The 17,379-nt window shown below is 36.1% G+C and overlaps 1 protein-coding gene across 2 annotated transcripts in view; it reads right to left on the bottom strand.

Annotated features, from left to right (window-relative positions):
• Positions 1–10,097: 10,097 nt before the first annotated feature.
• The window catches only part of LOC120625895 (general odorant-binding protein 70), a 43,370-nt gene continuing 36,088 nt past the window's right edge, over positions 10,098–17,379 (bottom strand). Inside the window, exons 5-7 of one of the 2 annotated variants that reach the window (XR_005658829.1) lie at positions 14,252–14,402; positions 12,757–13,308; positions 10,098–10,289 (exon numbers count right to left, since the gene is read on the bottom strand). Coding sequence is in view for 1 of the 2 variants with exons in the window: in XM_039893154.1 (XP_039749088.1) it covers positions 13,220–13,308; positions 14,252–14,402 (240 nt within the window). In the remaining variant the exon portion in view is untranslated. Of the gene's footprint in view, positions 10,290–12,456; positions 13,309–14,251; positions 14,403–17,379 lie in introns of those variants that run through there. The other variant, XM_039893154.1, reaches the window with a different exon arrangement.

Genomic DNA, 17,379 nt, shown 5'->3' with positions numbered 1-17,379 from the left:
TTCACCACTGAAGCTATTGATATTTTAATTGATTAAAACGCACCTAACTGAGAAAAGCTACAGGTGCGTGCTGGAGTTCGAACTCGGTCCCTAATATATTTATTTATTTATTTGGTATCTATGACCCATCACTACGCACAACACTATAACATAAATGGAATAATGAAAAACTAAACTAAATCAAAAAAAAACTTACATTAATTTTTTTTTTTGATATGCAATTTAAAAAAAAAGTTACAAATTAAATTTTCTGCGTCCAGGCAGCCCTACGTGGAGTTTAATGTACAACTTGTAAATTGGAGAGTCGTATCGATTTATTAGTGCTTTCAGAATGCCGTTACTGCTTTCCCACGTTCTTTTCAGCAAGGATGCTATTCTTTTTCTTCTGATGGCAAAAAAGTCATCAGTATGAGCCCTCGCGAACATTTCTGATGCACTACAATAACGGCCCAACAGCATTCTGAAACCATCAGTATACTGAACTCGTAGGGCGTTTAGCGATGCCTGTGTAAAGTTGATAAGATAATATTACTTCTTATTAAAATATGGCCCTTGGTGTTGTCAATTATAATACAATAGAGTTTGTATTATAATTTTTTTGCATCATTTAATTCGAAATCACTGCTCTTAATAATAGTAGTAACTAGTTTAGTACTAACTTAATCGTAACGGGCGTTTTCCTGTACCCACATCGGACAATGGAAACACCGCTACCAATGCCCGTTCCGGTGTGATCATCGCGGATTAACCGCCGAATTGTACTCACTGAGATGAAACACCTCTCAAACTTGACCTCTCAAGTGCAACCTCTCACGATCAATCGCGTTCAGACCACAGGTCATGTTACATTGGTTAATAGGTCCATTAACATACGTCCTTCCATCCGACTATTGTTTTGTAACGATATATTAGTTTGTTGGTAGATAGGGTGTGCGGGTATATAGTTATGTCTTTCGAAGACAATACCCCGAGGTGATCAGGCAGCATGAGGTAGCTGTTAAATCACTAATTAGGCATAAATTACCTGTATCGGGTGTTCTAATTATGAGGATGTGTTAAATTATTCTATCATGATTCAAAAACTATGCCAAGTGGCCAAATAATAATAAGTTAGTAGTCATTGAAACGGCGCGCATTGTGAGGAGGTTCCTCACTCTGGAGCCCTGACTGCAGGTTTCTTGGGCATTCAAAAGCCGCGCAAGCGGAGGGTGATTGTTTTTGTTTATAAAATTGTAATAGTGTTTTTTTTTTTAAGCATTGTTATTAAATCAATTTTTTTAAAAGTATGGAATTAATCTACAATAAATTTTGTCGACAATAGTATGCAAAATATCTTGATTCCGTGAACTAACAAGGCTATAATAATAAAAATAGCCGCCGAAATGAGGCAAAAAAAATTTTTAAAGCACTCTCTGATTCTTCATCATGAGTCGTGCAATAAGTCTTTTCCTGGAAAAGAACAACAAATACGAATTAACATATAGAGTACACGCTACACAAAAACATATCAATGGTAAATTAAACTATAATAAAAAGAAGTAACTTAATAATACGTAACTAAATAAAAATTAAATAATCTAAAAACAAACAAATATATATCTTTGTTGGCAGTGTCATATCTGTGGTGTTGGTTTAGTGATCGTCGCTACAGCGCTGATTTTCAAGCGACCTCTTTACATCCGGGACCGGCCAAGAACTGCTATTTTGGTGGCAAGTGTATGCAAACTGTGTCAAACTAAATAATATGGTTAACTTCTTTCTGTCACTATGCAAAGCGTTACTAATTGCCATTTTATATATATAACTAACTTTTGCCCGCGACTTCGTCTGCGTTTGATTTTGTTTTTTTATTTTGCATTCAATTTAGTTGTAGTTCTAAAAAAATTTAAAGTATTCACTATCGCTAAGCCTTAAATGAGGGGTTTGCTGCTGTCCACTGAGGAGTTCTGTCCTCTTTCTCCAACCAAATTCATCAGATCAACACAAAGTTTGGACAAAATTAAATACATATTATAACCTCTATAGTACAAACATAATTATTTAAATCGGTTATAATTTGTCGGAGTTATGGTGTAAAATCGTCAAACACTTTCATCCCCTCTCCCAAAGGAACCGAGCTTAATGTCGGGATAAAAAGTATCCTATATTACTTCTAACACTTCCAAGAATATGTGTACAAAGTTTCATGAGGATCGGTTAAGTAGTTTTTGCTTGAAAGCGTAACAAACAAACTTACATTGACATTTATAATATTAGTAGCTAGCGCTTCGTCCGTTTTTTAATTCCATTAAAATTCGCTGCTTTCCGGTAGGACGCGATTGAAACCGATTAGGGGTAGGGTATTATCAATCATAGCTCTGTCAGCAGGCCTAGCAAATAGGAGACAAACACTATATCCCCCGATTACATCCAAGGGATTATCCCCGATAACAAGGGATATAAATTATACTAACGCATGGGAACTTGGAATAGGAGAAGTTTACCCCCGTTGTTTACTACACATATATTATTTGGATATTATTTCTGAGAGTTGTTAAAGCTGTGGGAAGAGATACATTTTTATCCTTTTCCCGGGGAGATGCCTCGTGCCCATACTAGCCGTGCTGGTTAGCCCGCTACCATCTTATACTGCATCTTTACATAACACAAGATGAACTTCCAGGCATAGCTAGGTAGGATAAAAAAAATGGTAGTACCAATTTGTTTCATAATGTAAGAAACTAACGACCCAATTTTAACGGGTATTCATTGAAAAAAATAGTGAAGGTGCTATGTAAATTTATTTTTCGGTAACATTAATGTTGTAATGAGGTAAAGTTTGTGTGACTGAACCAATTTTGAAAATTCGTTTTGTTGTGGACTTTCCATTTATTGAAGAAGATTAAACACTATTTAATTACATGTTACGACCAATAGGAATGGAGCGAAAAAATTAAAAATGAGAGATTCCGTGCGTGCGATGCGTAAACGGTTAAAGTAACTATTACGTTACTACAATGTATGCCGAATTTGTTACTCTTTAATAGTTATAAAAAAGTCCACAACAGCATATAACTATCTATTAAGGTTCTACTATACTATGGTAAATTATCTAAGTTTCTAGGTTTAAGAGGAGTAAGCGTATAAACAGACCGAGGTAAAACTGAGAGGACCTTCTCTACAAGAGAAGCCGATTGATGACCGAGCCGTTTTAATTCAGCAACAGATAATTTTGACCCTATATATAAGATAGATGATAAACGTAGATAGGGTTGCCAGGTCGCCAAACCTAATAGCCGGACAGACCAGCTAGTTTGGCCGGACTTTTGGCTTAAGAGGCCGGACACCCCTCATTATTGAGGATTTTGTTTCGCCCACGCTCGGCGCTCGCTCTTTTGCGAAACGTAAAAAGCCTAACAAAAGCCTGTCAAACCGGACACCGTTTATTTTGGCCTTATCGAAAAGCCTAACTATGCCCGGTTTTATCCGGATGCCTAGCAACGCTTTATGTAGATATGCCTATAGCGTGTAGATAGGTACATAGGTATACATTCATTTGACACCGATTGTCGCAGTGGGTAGCGACCCTGCTTTCTGAGTTCAAGGCCGTGGGTTCGATTCCCACAACTGGAAAATGTTTGTGTGATGAACTTGAATGTTTTTCAGTGTCTGGGTTTTAATGTGTATTTTATAAGTATTTATGTTTATTATTTATAAAAATATTCATCAGTTATCTTAGTACCCATAACAGAAGCTACGCTTACTTTGGGGCTAGATGGCGATGTGTGCATTGTCTTAGTATATTTATTAAACATGCACTTAACCGGTTATTAAACTATTCTTAAAAAGCATTTACTTGTAACACTTGTTAGTACTAGTTGGTAATTAAGTGCTCAACTGCAGGGAGTAGGGCGGAGGTCGGAGGGCGCACAATGGAGCAGCGAAGGTCATCTTCATCAGATCTTCACGGTGGCTGCCTCATGGCTGAGTGTTGAGATTATCGAACACTTTTTGTACTTGCTTATTGTAAGTCTGATTTTCTGTTATAAATATCTATTAGTACATATAATGCCAGTGCCCGGGATGTACTCTAAAACTGCTGAATGAAATAACTATCAATAGTCGACGTGCACTATTCAAAGATCCTATACCCAAAAGCTAATATTTCAAAGATAAAAAAAACATACATTTTCAGAATAATATAACGTTGTGATTCTCATTATCTTTGAGCACTTAATTACAATACCCTGAGAACGTGCATACAAAAACTCATCGCTAAAAAATATTAACTAAAATTCCCGGATTTATTACTAAAGTGTCTTGTTAGGTAGGACCTGAGTAATTAATTGTTTGTTCTTATCTTTCATACTTACATACAATTGAATTTAGTAGGCAAATACAAACGAATTGGGGAGGTCGTGGGACACGCGGATAGACAATCGTTGATAAGGATCGTCAATTTTGTTCACGCTTTGTACTTTGCGGTGCTTTATGATAGGCTAGGAGCTAGGCGGCATTATTTCTTCTAACTTTTGGTATGCGAATTTTCTCACCACCATATCGACAAAGCCGCCAACCGATTAAGCATTCCTGGACGATGCCGATTCAGGATCAAGTATTAAAAAATGTATGCATGGTGGCGTACAAAAGTGCGCTCTAACAGAAAACAACACTCTTTGGCTTTCCTGATACATAACCTTTATCAGCAACATTACTGCTAATATTGAAAAGAAACCCTCGGAGAGGCGTGACTCATAAGCACATTTGATAGGAAATAAGCAAGAAAATTGTCGAGTTTGACTTTTGTGCTTGAGTATTAAAATATGTGTGCATGTTGGCGTAAAAACGTTTACTTTAATTGAAAGCAGCGCTCTTTGGCTTTCCCGTTACATATCCCTCGTTGGCTAGAGCACTTTATTTAAGCAAGGGTCCCCCCTTGAACAAACCACGGGAATGCCATGTTTTCAAGTTTTCGCGAGTCTCAATACCAGGCGTGCAGAAATGGGAAGAGGTTGCGCATGTAGAGTAATGGCGAATTCTTAAGCTGATGTTCATCAAAGTGACCCAGATTGGAATATCATGGGAAGTTTAGCTATATTGCTGCTGATATTTGAGCTAAAGACTCGCAACAAAAGAGAAGAGGCACGAATTATCAGCACTATAGGATAGTAGGCAAAAAAATTGGGAGTTTCACTTTCGGGATCGAGTATTAAAAAATGTATGCATGGTGGCGTAAAAACGTGCGCTCTAACAGAAAACAACAATCTTTGGCTTTCCTAATACATAATCTTTATCAGCAACGTTACTGCTAATATTGAAACGAAAGCCTCGGAGAGGCGTGACTCATAAGCACTTTTGATAGGAAATAAGCAAGAAAATTGTCGAGTTTGACTTTAGTGCTTGAGTATTAAAAAATGTGTGCATGTTGGCGTAAAAACGTTTACTTTAATTGAAAGACGCTCTTTGGCTTTCCCGTTACATGAAGTCCCTCCCTAGTTGGCTAGAGCGCTATATTTAAGCAAGGGTCCCCCCTTGAACAAACCACGGGAATGCCATGTTTTTCAACTTTTCGCGAGTCTCAATACCAGGCGTGCAGAAATGGGAAGAGATTGCGCATGTAGAGGAATGGCGAATTCTTAAGCTGATATTAATCTCTGACTAGCTTAGCCGAATAGCTCAACATTTAAACCGAGTTATTCTGCAGAGTACAAGTAATTAAAAATGAGTATACCAAAGTACGCAGTAATAAAAGAGTCTATAATTAGTTTACACGAAATTATGCTTACGCACTTGTGTTAGTATATTTACAGTTAGATTTACATTCATAGGAAGTTAGGTACATTAAATTATAAATCGTTTAAAAAAAACGAATATTAAAGTCGTTTCTCCTGTACGTGATCTCACGCTAGATATTACGGCAGTTTCCTAACCTATGTGGTTTATGAGTAGGAACATGTAGGAAGCTGCGCTGATTATGAAAATTTTATTACGATGTGAATAATCAGCATTGTCGGTATAATTAATTAATTGCATTTGGTGACTATTAATGCTTGTTAAGGTTTATTGTTTGATTATTAACAAACTAAGTACACTTATTATTCTCATTGCATTATTATTAATAATTATTTTCATTGCTAGTTTTGGATAAGTTTTGTATGCCTACAGGTAGGTATTTCTAAAGCAACTTGCGATCAGTAGCTGTCCTAAAAAATCGATGGCAGTTAAGTTGAAAGCGGGTCGACGGCTTTTTCAGACGTTTGTGATAATAACTGATACGATGACGTAACGTGCTCTCTGAGGCACGAGTTTGGACACCACTAATCAGTTCCTTTCTCCGGGCTGGTAGTGAAACTTTTTGACAGAAAGCTCCATTGTATATTTCTGGACTGATACAACCCAGCGTTTAAAAAAAAAATCCCCATAGCAGGAACGTGACGCGGCATTTCCAAGTGTAACGATGGTATGTCGTTTATGAATTAAAATCTTACATGAACTAAAGTTTGTAAGCATAAGCTTAATATAGAAAATCCAGCTTAATTTGCTATTCTCCGCGAAAAGCAGGAAAATCTGTATGGTGTTATTTAAAACTTCTTCAATGTTTAAATCCACCACACCAAACAGATCTTTGGCACTACGCACGTTTCGCTCCGACACCAGAGCATCCTCAGGAGATGTTGACTTTTGAATGACAAATTGTTAAGTACTTAACAAAGTTCAGTTCTACTATTTAATTATAGATTACACCGTACTTCCACCGTTCTTCTGCTTTTCGCGGAGCGTAGCAAATTGAGCTTAATTTTGTATCATCGAGTTCGGTAAAGTAATGCCTGCTTCTATCCAATATTTAATACATCTATACTTATAATAAAATTGGAATGTCTGTTTGTAATATTGATATTACCGTTTTTTTACTACATGTATATGAATATATTATATACGATACGTACACCGAAATATTTTTTTCACAATTTTTGTCAGTCCGTCTGTCTGTTTGTTACGGCTAATCTCTGACATGGCTGGACCGATTTTGACGGGACTTTTATTGGAAGGTAGATGATGTAATAAAGAGTAACTAAGGCACGGAATGTGCTAGCTCACATACTTTTTCTCAATTTTCACTTTTTATGGTATACGTTGATAACTTTAAAATATTTACTGTCAACTGCTTAATGCATTATTTTGACGGCCGATTGGCGCAGTGGGCAGCCACCCTGCTTTCTGAGTCCAAGGCCGTGGGTTCGATTCGCACAACTGGAAAATGGTTGTGTGATGAACATGAACGTTTTTTCAGTGTCTGTGTGTTTATATGTATATATGTATATTATTCATAAAATATTCATCAGTCATCTTTGTACCCATAACACAAGCTACGCTTACTTTGGGGCTAGGTGTCGTAGTAGATTTATTTATTTATTATTTAATTATATAAAAAAAATGGAATCAAATGATTACCGCCTGTTTGAGAAACACTACTAAAGTGGAGTGGTTTCTATGCTGTATATTCTTAATCCTGTGTCAGCCGGGTCTTTGTATTTTTTCTATCGACATCGATAAAATCTTATTGAATTATGTAAGTTGAGAGACGGCTAAAGAGCGTAGTTGTCAGTTCAATTGCAGGTACATGAGCCTTATTACGCTAGGTTGTTGGACACTTTATTGGGCGTGTTCCCTGGATAAGCAGCTACGGTACGTATATAGGCAGGTGGGTATTTAAGTCCCACTGCTGGCCACAGGCCTCGTGCCTCATAGGAGAGACAGTCTAAGAGCAAACCCACCACGCTGCTCCAATTCGGGTTGGTGGGCTTCTTCCGTCAATTATTAGATACTATAAAAACGTGCTTTGAACGCTTTTAGGTCCCTAGTGACATCACATAAAATAGCCTTCTAACCTTAGCCATACTTCGATGATCTGAAAAGGGATACCAGGGGATAATGAAAATAAAGATGTCGTGCTATTTACAATATTTATTGATGTTAACTTAAAAGTAAATTAATCTATCAGTTCGTTATAAAGCTTTAAGGTCTAGGTTAAGATTATATAAATTCTATACGTGCGTTCGCTATTTATTTATCAAAGTTTAAGGATATTCAAAGACGGAGAGAAACCTATCATATTACATCACTTTTACATTACTTCCAATATACCTAAACTTAAAACGTAAACCGAAAGTGGGATTTGATTACTTTAACGCATTCAGCTTTACCAAATTAGGTACATTAAATTATGGAAAAAATACTATCTGTAATGCAACAAAAAAATAAAGTCCCATTTTACTTGGATTTTCTTTCTTTTGCGATGTTATATTATCTAGATGTTATCATGAAGTTAAATTTACGTGAAAAATCAAACATATAATGAGTTTACATTATATTTAATTATTAATTAAGGTCCCACCTTTAACAGTTGAAAACGAATCTAGCAAACAATATTTGTTTATTCAAAGTATTTAGTACCAAAGTGACGAAGAATATAGAAAAAAAAAAGAGTACGAGGAAACACTTATCTAGAATAGAAGTCTCTCTTAGTGATCCAAGGCTGTGGAAAAGATTGTAAATAAGAAGAACAGTTATAGGTTACAACTATAGGTCGTAGTAAGGTGGACTTATACAAATCAAGCAAAAAAAAAGGTTAAGAATTGATTTGAATTTTGTTACATTAAAGTTAGGTATATGTTTGTTACATTATTGGAACAAAGTTTCTTCACTCTCGGTAGGATCGTCACGTAAGGAAAAAGCGTTATGCCCCCTCCCCGCGCGTCTTACGGTTCAGTCCCGCGTTCGGATATCAGTCATGAGCTAGATTGTACAGAACTTCGCTCCCAACCGCACCCGTGTCTTGTTTTTATACTTGCATTTATAAATTAGTATATTGATAGTTTTTTTTTTTTAATTTTATTTCATTTTTATTCTTACGAACACTTATCATCTAAAGTGGTAATAGTTAATGAGAATCACAATAATTATTTAGTAGTTTTTAATACACTACAGCTATCTTACAAACTAACGCACACACTTTTATAAGATAATATAAAGTATCAAAAATATGAATAGGGTTTAATATGGGAATGGAACATTCTGCCAGATCGAAATATTTTATAAGGTGAGTTTTTTGGGTATAAAATATCGAGCCTTCACCGTCAACGCCAGACCATGCGCCAGTCGGCCGTTTGACGGCCGACTGGCGCAGTGGGCAGCGACCCTGCTTTCTGAGTCCAAGGCCGTGGGTTCGATTCCCACAACTGGAAAATGTTTGTGTGATGAGCAATAAGTGTTTTTCAGTGTCTGGGTGTTTATATGTATTTTCTAAGTATTTATGTATATATAATTCATAAAAATATTCATCAGTCATCTTAGTACCCATAACACAAGCTACGCTTACTTTGGGGCTAGGTGGCGATGTGTGTATTGTCGTAGTATATTTATTATTATTATTATTAAACAACCGATAAATCTAAATTTTTCAAAAGGGACTGTATTTAAATATTCTTCTGGATTATTTTTGAATTTGTCGTTTACGCTAATCCAGCGGTAAAGGCTCGATGTTACTTGTCGCACAAACAAATATACGAAGAGTTTCAGAATTAATTTCTTATATTTCCGTACCCATAGAGACAACAGCGGGCTATTATAAGAATCTGTCTTTCTATCCATCGCTTGACAACGGGCTATCTGAATCCATATAGTTAGGGAGTTGAAATTTTCACAAAATGTATCATCTAAAAAATATATAAACCAGCCAAGTGAGAGCGGACTCGCGCACGAAGGTTTCCGCACCATTATCTATAAAATGGTAAAAAAACACGTATAGTAGACCCTTAATTTTTTTTTTATTCTGTTATTTAGTATTTGTTCTAATAGCGGAAAAAGAAATACATCATCTACAAGAAATAAATAGAATTTTTATATACCTATTATATTTATAATGATAGTTATTTATTTATTTACTTCATATTTGACTTTAGTTAAAGATATTGTTATATATATATATATATTTAAGTAATTAAATATTTATTTTATGGGTATATGTATATATGCACCACCTAACTATGTATTTTCTGTATTTTTATCTTCGCCATTGGATGCCTGGAAGAAATCGCTATGAAGCGATATGGCCGCCAAATTGTATAGGTACGTTGTTTTGTTATACTTTTCTTTTTTTATTTACTTTTGTGGTGTGCAATAAAAGTATATTATTCATTCATTCTTCTGCGTAAATTTCATCGTTCTAACGATCAAGACACTAGACAGACAGACGCACGGAGAGCGGATTCTCAGTAATAGGATCCCATTTTAGCCTTCGGGTACGGAACCTTAAAAAAATAAACAAGAAGAGTATTTTTTTTGTGGCTTTGAATAAACAGATGTGTAGGAAGCTGGCAGCCAACCTTCGCTAATCGGACAGGCACCAAAAATAAAAAATAAACTAAATAATACTACGTGAGAGTGGAACTTAATGTTAGCTTATAATTATTTTTAATGGTAACTAATATATTATAGTTTTTAACACATTTATTCACATGTACTTATTGCATCGAAATGGGATTACATCCATAGTAAGTGAAAAAATGTAAACACGTCGCAAACATGCTTAAAACAATATCGGTAATAAGAGATTTAAATTGATAAAGGCTTCAAACGTGAATTCGCGCAGCACTACGATAAAAATAAAAATAAACCGACTTTGATAATAAATTTCATACCAAGTATAAAGTAAATATTCTTTTGTAATAATCAAGCTTGAAAACTATGTGCTACAATTATCTTTCAGTTGTTCAAAAATTTGAAAAACTAGCTTTGATAAAAAATTTGTGCACGCCGTTATACTGAATACGTTTGTGACACACATACCTTTATACACATATATGTAGACATTGTCTATGCTCTAGTGTACAGCTTACGTTTTGTATTAAACGTAAGCTTATAGAAAAGCCTAGTCTATTATAGTATAACGGACTACGTAATCGATAAAAAAGCTTGGGTGTGAATTGTTGCTCTAACCAGGTGGCTCTTCTAATAATTTTAAATGACAATGTGAGATGGTAATAACAAAAAAAACACCCGGCTAAGTTTGTTGTGGGCTTATTCTTAGACCAGGACGCGTTTGGAACCCTCGTAGCTTTAGTTTTAAGTTTACGAATATGGTTATCGCCATCATCTCACTACCGTGTAATTCTCATGTAATTTACGCATCATAACTTCATAAGTGCAACCTATGGGCCTACTTGAATAGAGATTTTGACTTTGACTTTGACTTTGATTGCGTAAACTGTAAATGCGATATTAGCAATCGCGGTTGATTTGCTGTAATTTTTTGAAGAGTTCCGTTGTCTGGCTCCGAAACTCTTCATCTTCTATATGAAATTTAAATGAAACCATTTCGGAATAAACCCCTTTCGAACAACTAAATAATTCTGCACATCCGTTTATATATGACGGAATTTAACCGCATATACATAAAAATAACAACCGAATTGATCGCCTTCTCCTTTTTGTATCAAGTCGGTAAAAAATGGCGTGAGCGTTGTGAGAGTAGAAGCCAGTGGCGTGCATAGAGGTTAAGAGTTATAAAAAAACTAACGAATAGGCATTGTAAGAGTTATAAAACCCTACCCTTAAGTATTTATAACTCGTACTGGTTATTTTCTTCATTTTATATCATCTGCATACCCTGTGCATACCCTCTATGCACGCCACAGGGTAGAACACTCCATTCCCCGCTTTACCTCATACCTCTTTGCAATGTCGACTTGTCGCGAACAATATTTTCTGATTTTTTTTATCACAATAAAGTATTTATTTTAGGTAAGTAGACAGGTTTTCTGGTTTAGGGAAAATGCTTTTGTGATGCGGGAGACATCGAGTGCTAATACAGGCAATATTTGTGACTTTGTAATTGTTTATCTAAGCCTACTATCCCGGATTGAAGTATCGACACAAAGGTCTCTTAAACTCCGTGAGAAGTTTAAAGAAATAGGCATACTTACTGTAGCTTCACAATATATTTATAACAATATAGTATTTGTAAGACAACATATTAGTCTTTATAAACAAAAAGTGGACATAAACAGTCGACTTACAAGAAATGGTCATAAATTAGTGTCATCTGCATATCGTCTGCGTAAGGTACAGGGATCATTTGTGGGATTGAGTATACGCTTTTATAATATGATTCCTAAGGTGATTTTGGACCTGCCAATGCACAAGTTTAAAGAATTTGTTAAAACACATTTATTAGAGCGAGGTTACTATACAATTGATGAATTTTTTAATGACAAGGTTGCTTGGAAGCATCCGGCTCCGCTTTCAGCTCTCACAAGATAGAAAAATGAATGTTAAAATACAAAATGTAAATTGTTGATGTTGGAAAAGAGCAACTGCTGAGTTTCTTGCCGGCTTCTTCTCGGTAGAATCTGCCTTCCGAACCGGTGGTAGAATCACTACAAACAGACAGACTTGACGTTTCAAAAGTGCTTATATTAGGCCTACTTGAAATAAATGAATTTTGAATTTTGAATTTTGAAAACGAGACCCATTGGTCTATGATCTATGTCTCCAGCTCATTCCAGAATGGAGGTCTATGGGGCCATTGAAGTATTACGTAGCTTATTTTTGATGATATGAGGATGATTAGTAGTTTTTTTATACACATAGTCTATGCTCGAAAACGAAACGCATTTTCTGTGATTGCCAGAATGTTTAAAAACCTTTAAGTACTCGCTTAGAACCGAGTAGGGGTATTATAATCAAAGAATTCATTATAAATTGAAATAATTTTACCTTTTGTTTTAATTCCACCTTCGAGATACCGTGACCAGGATGATGAGTTACAACCGCTAAAAGAGTTATATTAAATAGGTGAAAGCCTAGAATTGTTGTCCGTGAAATTGGTAACAGTCCGACTAACTATATGAGTTCATGACGACTTGAAAGTTTTGGTCGTTTCAAGGAAAAATGCTGTGCGTTATTTCCTTGTAATTGTAATAATTCTGCTTATGTAACATTTAAGGCCCCAATAGCTAGCTATGGATGTTTATTGGATGTTATTTGCAATAGTATGAAACTGACTGGAAAATTCCATCCAATATTTACCCGCATCCTGACCGATCGGCAAATTTCACTCGATGTTAACCCACCGATGATTCTCGGCAACCGAGTAATTAACCAATGAAAACGTTCTCTCAGTTATATTATACAGAAAAAGTAAATAATTGTAAGGAAAAAGAGAAGTTTTATATTATTTTCAAAGTCCAGAGTTGCCGCAGTATTCTCCGATACGATCGGAGATGCATTCGAAGATGTTGAAAGATATGTCGCAATTCCGGCCGTTATCTGAAATAATAAATGAACTAGTTAAATAAAAAATTCTTAGATATGGTTGGCTTGGCAAAGTTAATGTAGACAACGCGTTTTGTATAAAAATAATATATGTTTTTTATTTTCCACTACATGTTAGCCCTTGAATATTTGTATGAATAATATACATAAATACGTACAAAATACACAAACTCCCAGACAAATGCCTCTAACATACAGATAAATAACCTCTAACATTTGTAATTTTGAACATTTTTGATTTTTGACTTAATTATGTTTTGGCCTTTAGATTTAGTTTCAATATATTTCTCTTGAATGTTTGGTTTTCTGTTTGTTTTATGATGTGTTTTACTATGTTATTGCCAATGCTATTTCTGTACGAACACTTTATTTCCATACTTGTTTACTGTTCAACCTACCGATGCACTGTTAAATAACGCAAGCTAATATATTACCTAGTAACCTACCACAAAGACGTGCTAAGCGATTTAGTGTTCCAGTGCGTAGAAACCTATTAGGGGACTACCATACTCCCTAACAGGTTAGCCCGCTACCATCTTAGATCACTTATCAGGGAGATTGCAGTCAGGGGCTAACTTGTAGTGAAGTGGAATAAACAGTCTCTCGTTTTTGAAACTATCATATTATGATAGTCGCGGGAAGAGGAAGGGTGGTGACAACTGTATCCAGATCTGCCGTCTGCACACCGCCCAAAATACAGATACGTACAGAGCTCGTCATTCTGCCGCCAAGCAGCAATGACGTGTTCCGGTCTGTGGGGCGTGGTTGCCGGTGTAATTACAGGCATATCATACCATACCATATCCATGGTTGATGGAAACAGGATGGCACGTTGCAGGACGTGTTCCTTGCATGTACTACCAAGTGTTGCTGTTTATAGGCGGTGGTTTTTCACTTAGAAAAAAAACAAAACAAGAGTAAATAATGGAATCCTCACCCATAGGAACAGTACGGGAGAACTTGTCGTGGTTCCTCATGAGGCACTCGCGGGAAGCCTCTAGCACTGCCATGAAGTAGCCTCGCTCGTTCACGCCGTCAGAGTACAAGCCCACCAGGCCTTCTAGGGTGGGGAATCCGTAGCCGTCCACCTGAAAACAAAATAAGCATATGACAAAATAAACGGACGAAGAACTCTGGCGCCAGCTCGTTGAAACAAAGAACATCAGGTGAGGTCTCAAAAACAGTTATGAAATTAAATATGCCATAAAAAACCCTTAGAAAAACCTAATGGGTATTATCTCAGTAGGCTATGTTTACTACCTATTGTCTGGATTCTGGACGAGCTTTTAGGGTCCCGTATCCAAATGGTAAAACGGGGCCCTATTAGACAATTTTTTACTAAGACTCAGTCCATCTGTCTGTCTGACCGTCTGTCACAAGGCCATATCTAATGAACCGGGATAGTTAGAAAGTTGAAATTTTCTGTTGCTTAAACTACAACAAATACTAAAAATAAGAATAAAATAAATATTTCCTTCCTTACAACAGACGCGATTGTTTTGCCCGATATTCATAACGGCAACAGGTTGTCGCTTGCGTCTATTCTAAGAATGTGAAGTTATATATTCACTTTAAAAATAAACGAAATAAATATTAGGAGGATTTAAATGGGAAGCTCCCATACAACAGACATAATTCTTTGACGTTTTAATAGATAATGGTACAGATCCTTTTGTGCGCGAGGCTGACTCGCACTTGGCCAGTTTTGTAATTGTTCAATTATAAAAAGTAACTCTGAGAAATGAGACATTTAATGATAATTTTTATTACTGTATACAAGTGCAATTAAAAATCGCTAAATTTCTACCCATTCCGTAATCCACGCCGCTCTATAATCCTCGGTTTTATGGGTCCGTTTAATGTATAGCATTTTGTCTGAGCATGTGAAGTAAAGGATTCGAATATACTTGGTTAGTTATATAAGCAAATTGACAGTCCGTCCATCTGTGAGTCCCTTTAAGTTTTACAATAACTCAACAATTATTCATTGTAAAGTTAACATGTCCTGAGGATGCTTCGGTTTCGGAGCGAAACGTGCGTAGAGGGTACATTGCCGAAGATCTGTTTGGTGTGTAGTATAAGGATTGAAGAAACTATAAATGACACCATAGATTCTCCTGCTTTTCGTGGAGTATAGCAAATTAAGCTTAATTTTCATAAAATAAAGGTACATTATTGAAGTTAAAAAGTAATTATAATTCATAATTCATTTATTTCAAGTAGGTCTATTTCATTTTTGAAACGTCAAGTCAATCTGTTTGTATTGACTCTACTAACGGTTCGGATTGAATTTAATAACCTTAGCCCTTTACATTTGAAAGAAATAATCTTGACCTGTGAGTAATTTTTTAAGAGTTGGTTTTAAACTATTGTAACACTTGGGTGTTTAAATATATATTTATAACCTTATGTTTGAAAAGAGCTACTGCCGAGTTTCTCTCCGGCATTTTCTCGGTAGAATCTGCCTTCCAAACAGTTACTACAAACAGACATTCTTGACGTTTCAAAAGTTTTTATATATAGTTCAGCGCACGGGTTTCCTCAGAATGAGAAGGGTTTCAAGTGCGGATTTATAGACATGACACGCCGTTGAGAACATTGTGGATAACTCTCAGGTATGCAGGTTTCCTCACGATGTTTTCCTTCGCCGTATAAAGCAAGCCGATTATCTAAATTGCTTAATTTAAAAACGCACATAACTCCGAAATGTCAGTGGTGCGTGCCGGGGCTCGAACTCGTTCTCCACGATTGGAGAGCCGAAACCTAACCCACAAGCTATCACTGCTTCTCATTATAATTTACTGCTTGAAATAAATGTAGGTATATTGATTTCATATTTGTGCCGACATAAATCTCTATAATAAAATAAATTTCTAAAACATACGAGTGATGTGAGTTTATTTATTCCACCATAACTGTACTGCCTGAACAGATTTGTATGTAATAGAAAGTTAGAATTCTTATATCCTGAATAACACTGGCTGTAATTTTACGTAAGTACTTTATTTTCTTATAGTAAATGGCTCAAACCTAAGGCGTAAGTGTTAAGCCCCTGCCGATGCTACTTCTCAGACGAGCTCTGTCACAAAAAGTTATACTACTTCTGAAGTACTAAGTAGTATACTTATTTCCCCCACCAATTTTCCAGCATGTAATAAAATATGTGGCTTTCTTTTCTCCATTCATACAAAGATTTGCCCTGTAATGACCACGCTGGGCAGGCGGGTTGGTCATCGCAGGGCTAGACTGATCGCACCGGCGTCGCTGCTGCCCGACACCGGTCTGTGCCATTTATTCAGGCGAGTAGCTGGAAGCCGTTGGAGGCAAGCGGCCCAGGACCGTGCATTGTGGAACTCCCTACAAAAGACCTATGTCCAGCAGTGGCCGTCAATTGGTTGAGATGATGATGATGATGATGAATAAAATATGCATGCAATTAGAGAATTAGTAAACGCAGGCACAGCCGTGTGGCAGAACTATAGTCGTAAAAATGTAATAGGCCCGTTTTGACATTTGTCATCGCGACGTAACTAGTTATGGAACCATAAGACTCTGTACTCGATACTCACGATAAATCAATTCAAGTTTGTATCAGTACTTGATTGATATTATTATGTATTGTAAAGTGTTCGTTCGTTCAAAGTATTCCTTTAACTTCACAACCAATACGCGTGACTGGCTGTTGATTATACGTCCACTTTTCAACATGTTGAAACAGAGTTAGTACTATATAACAACAAACACAAAAATCGAGTCAAATCACTATGTTTAATTTAATGTCCAAAATAGAAGAGCCAAAGTTAACGTAATAGTAAACAATTTATATCAAACTTAAACGAGCGCACAGTCAACTTTACAAGATGAGGAACGAAAAACTGCGCAGTGCGCGCGGGGACGCTTAAGTCATGTGCCGCTTGGTCAGATACATCATCTCAGACTCATTATTTAGAACCCATTTTGAGAACCAAGCTTATTCTTTGCAGTAAAGATAACTACACAATATTTAATTTCGATATTCAGTAAAAAAATGGTTACAGCTCTAGTATAAAAAAAAAAAAGACTGAG

The sequence above is a fragment of the Pararge aegeria genome, chromosome 8, assembly GCF_905163445.1.
Source record: "Pararge aegeria chromosome 8, ilParAegt1.1, whole genome shotgun sequence".
Classification (NCBI taxonomy): Eukaryota; Metazoa; Arthropoda; class Insecta; order Lepidoptera; family Nymphalidae; genus Pararge; species Pararge aegeria.
This window is presented reverse-complemented; position numbering and strand designations above follow the sequence as displayed.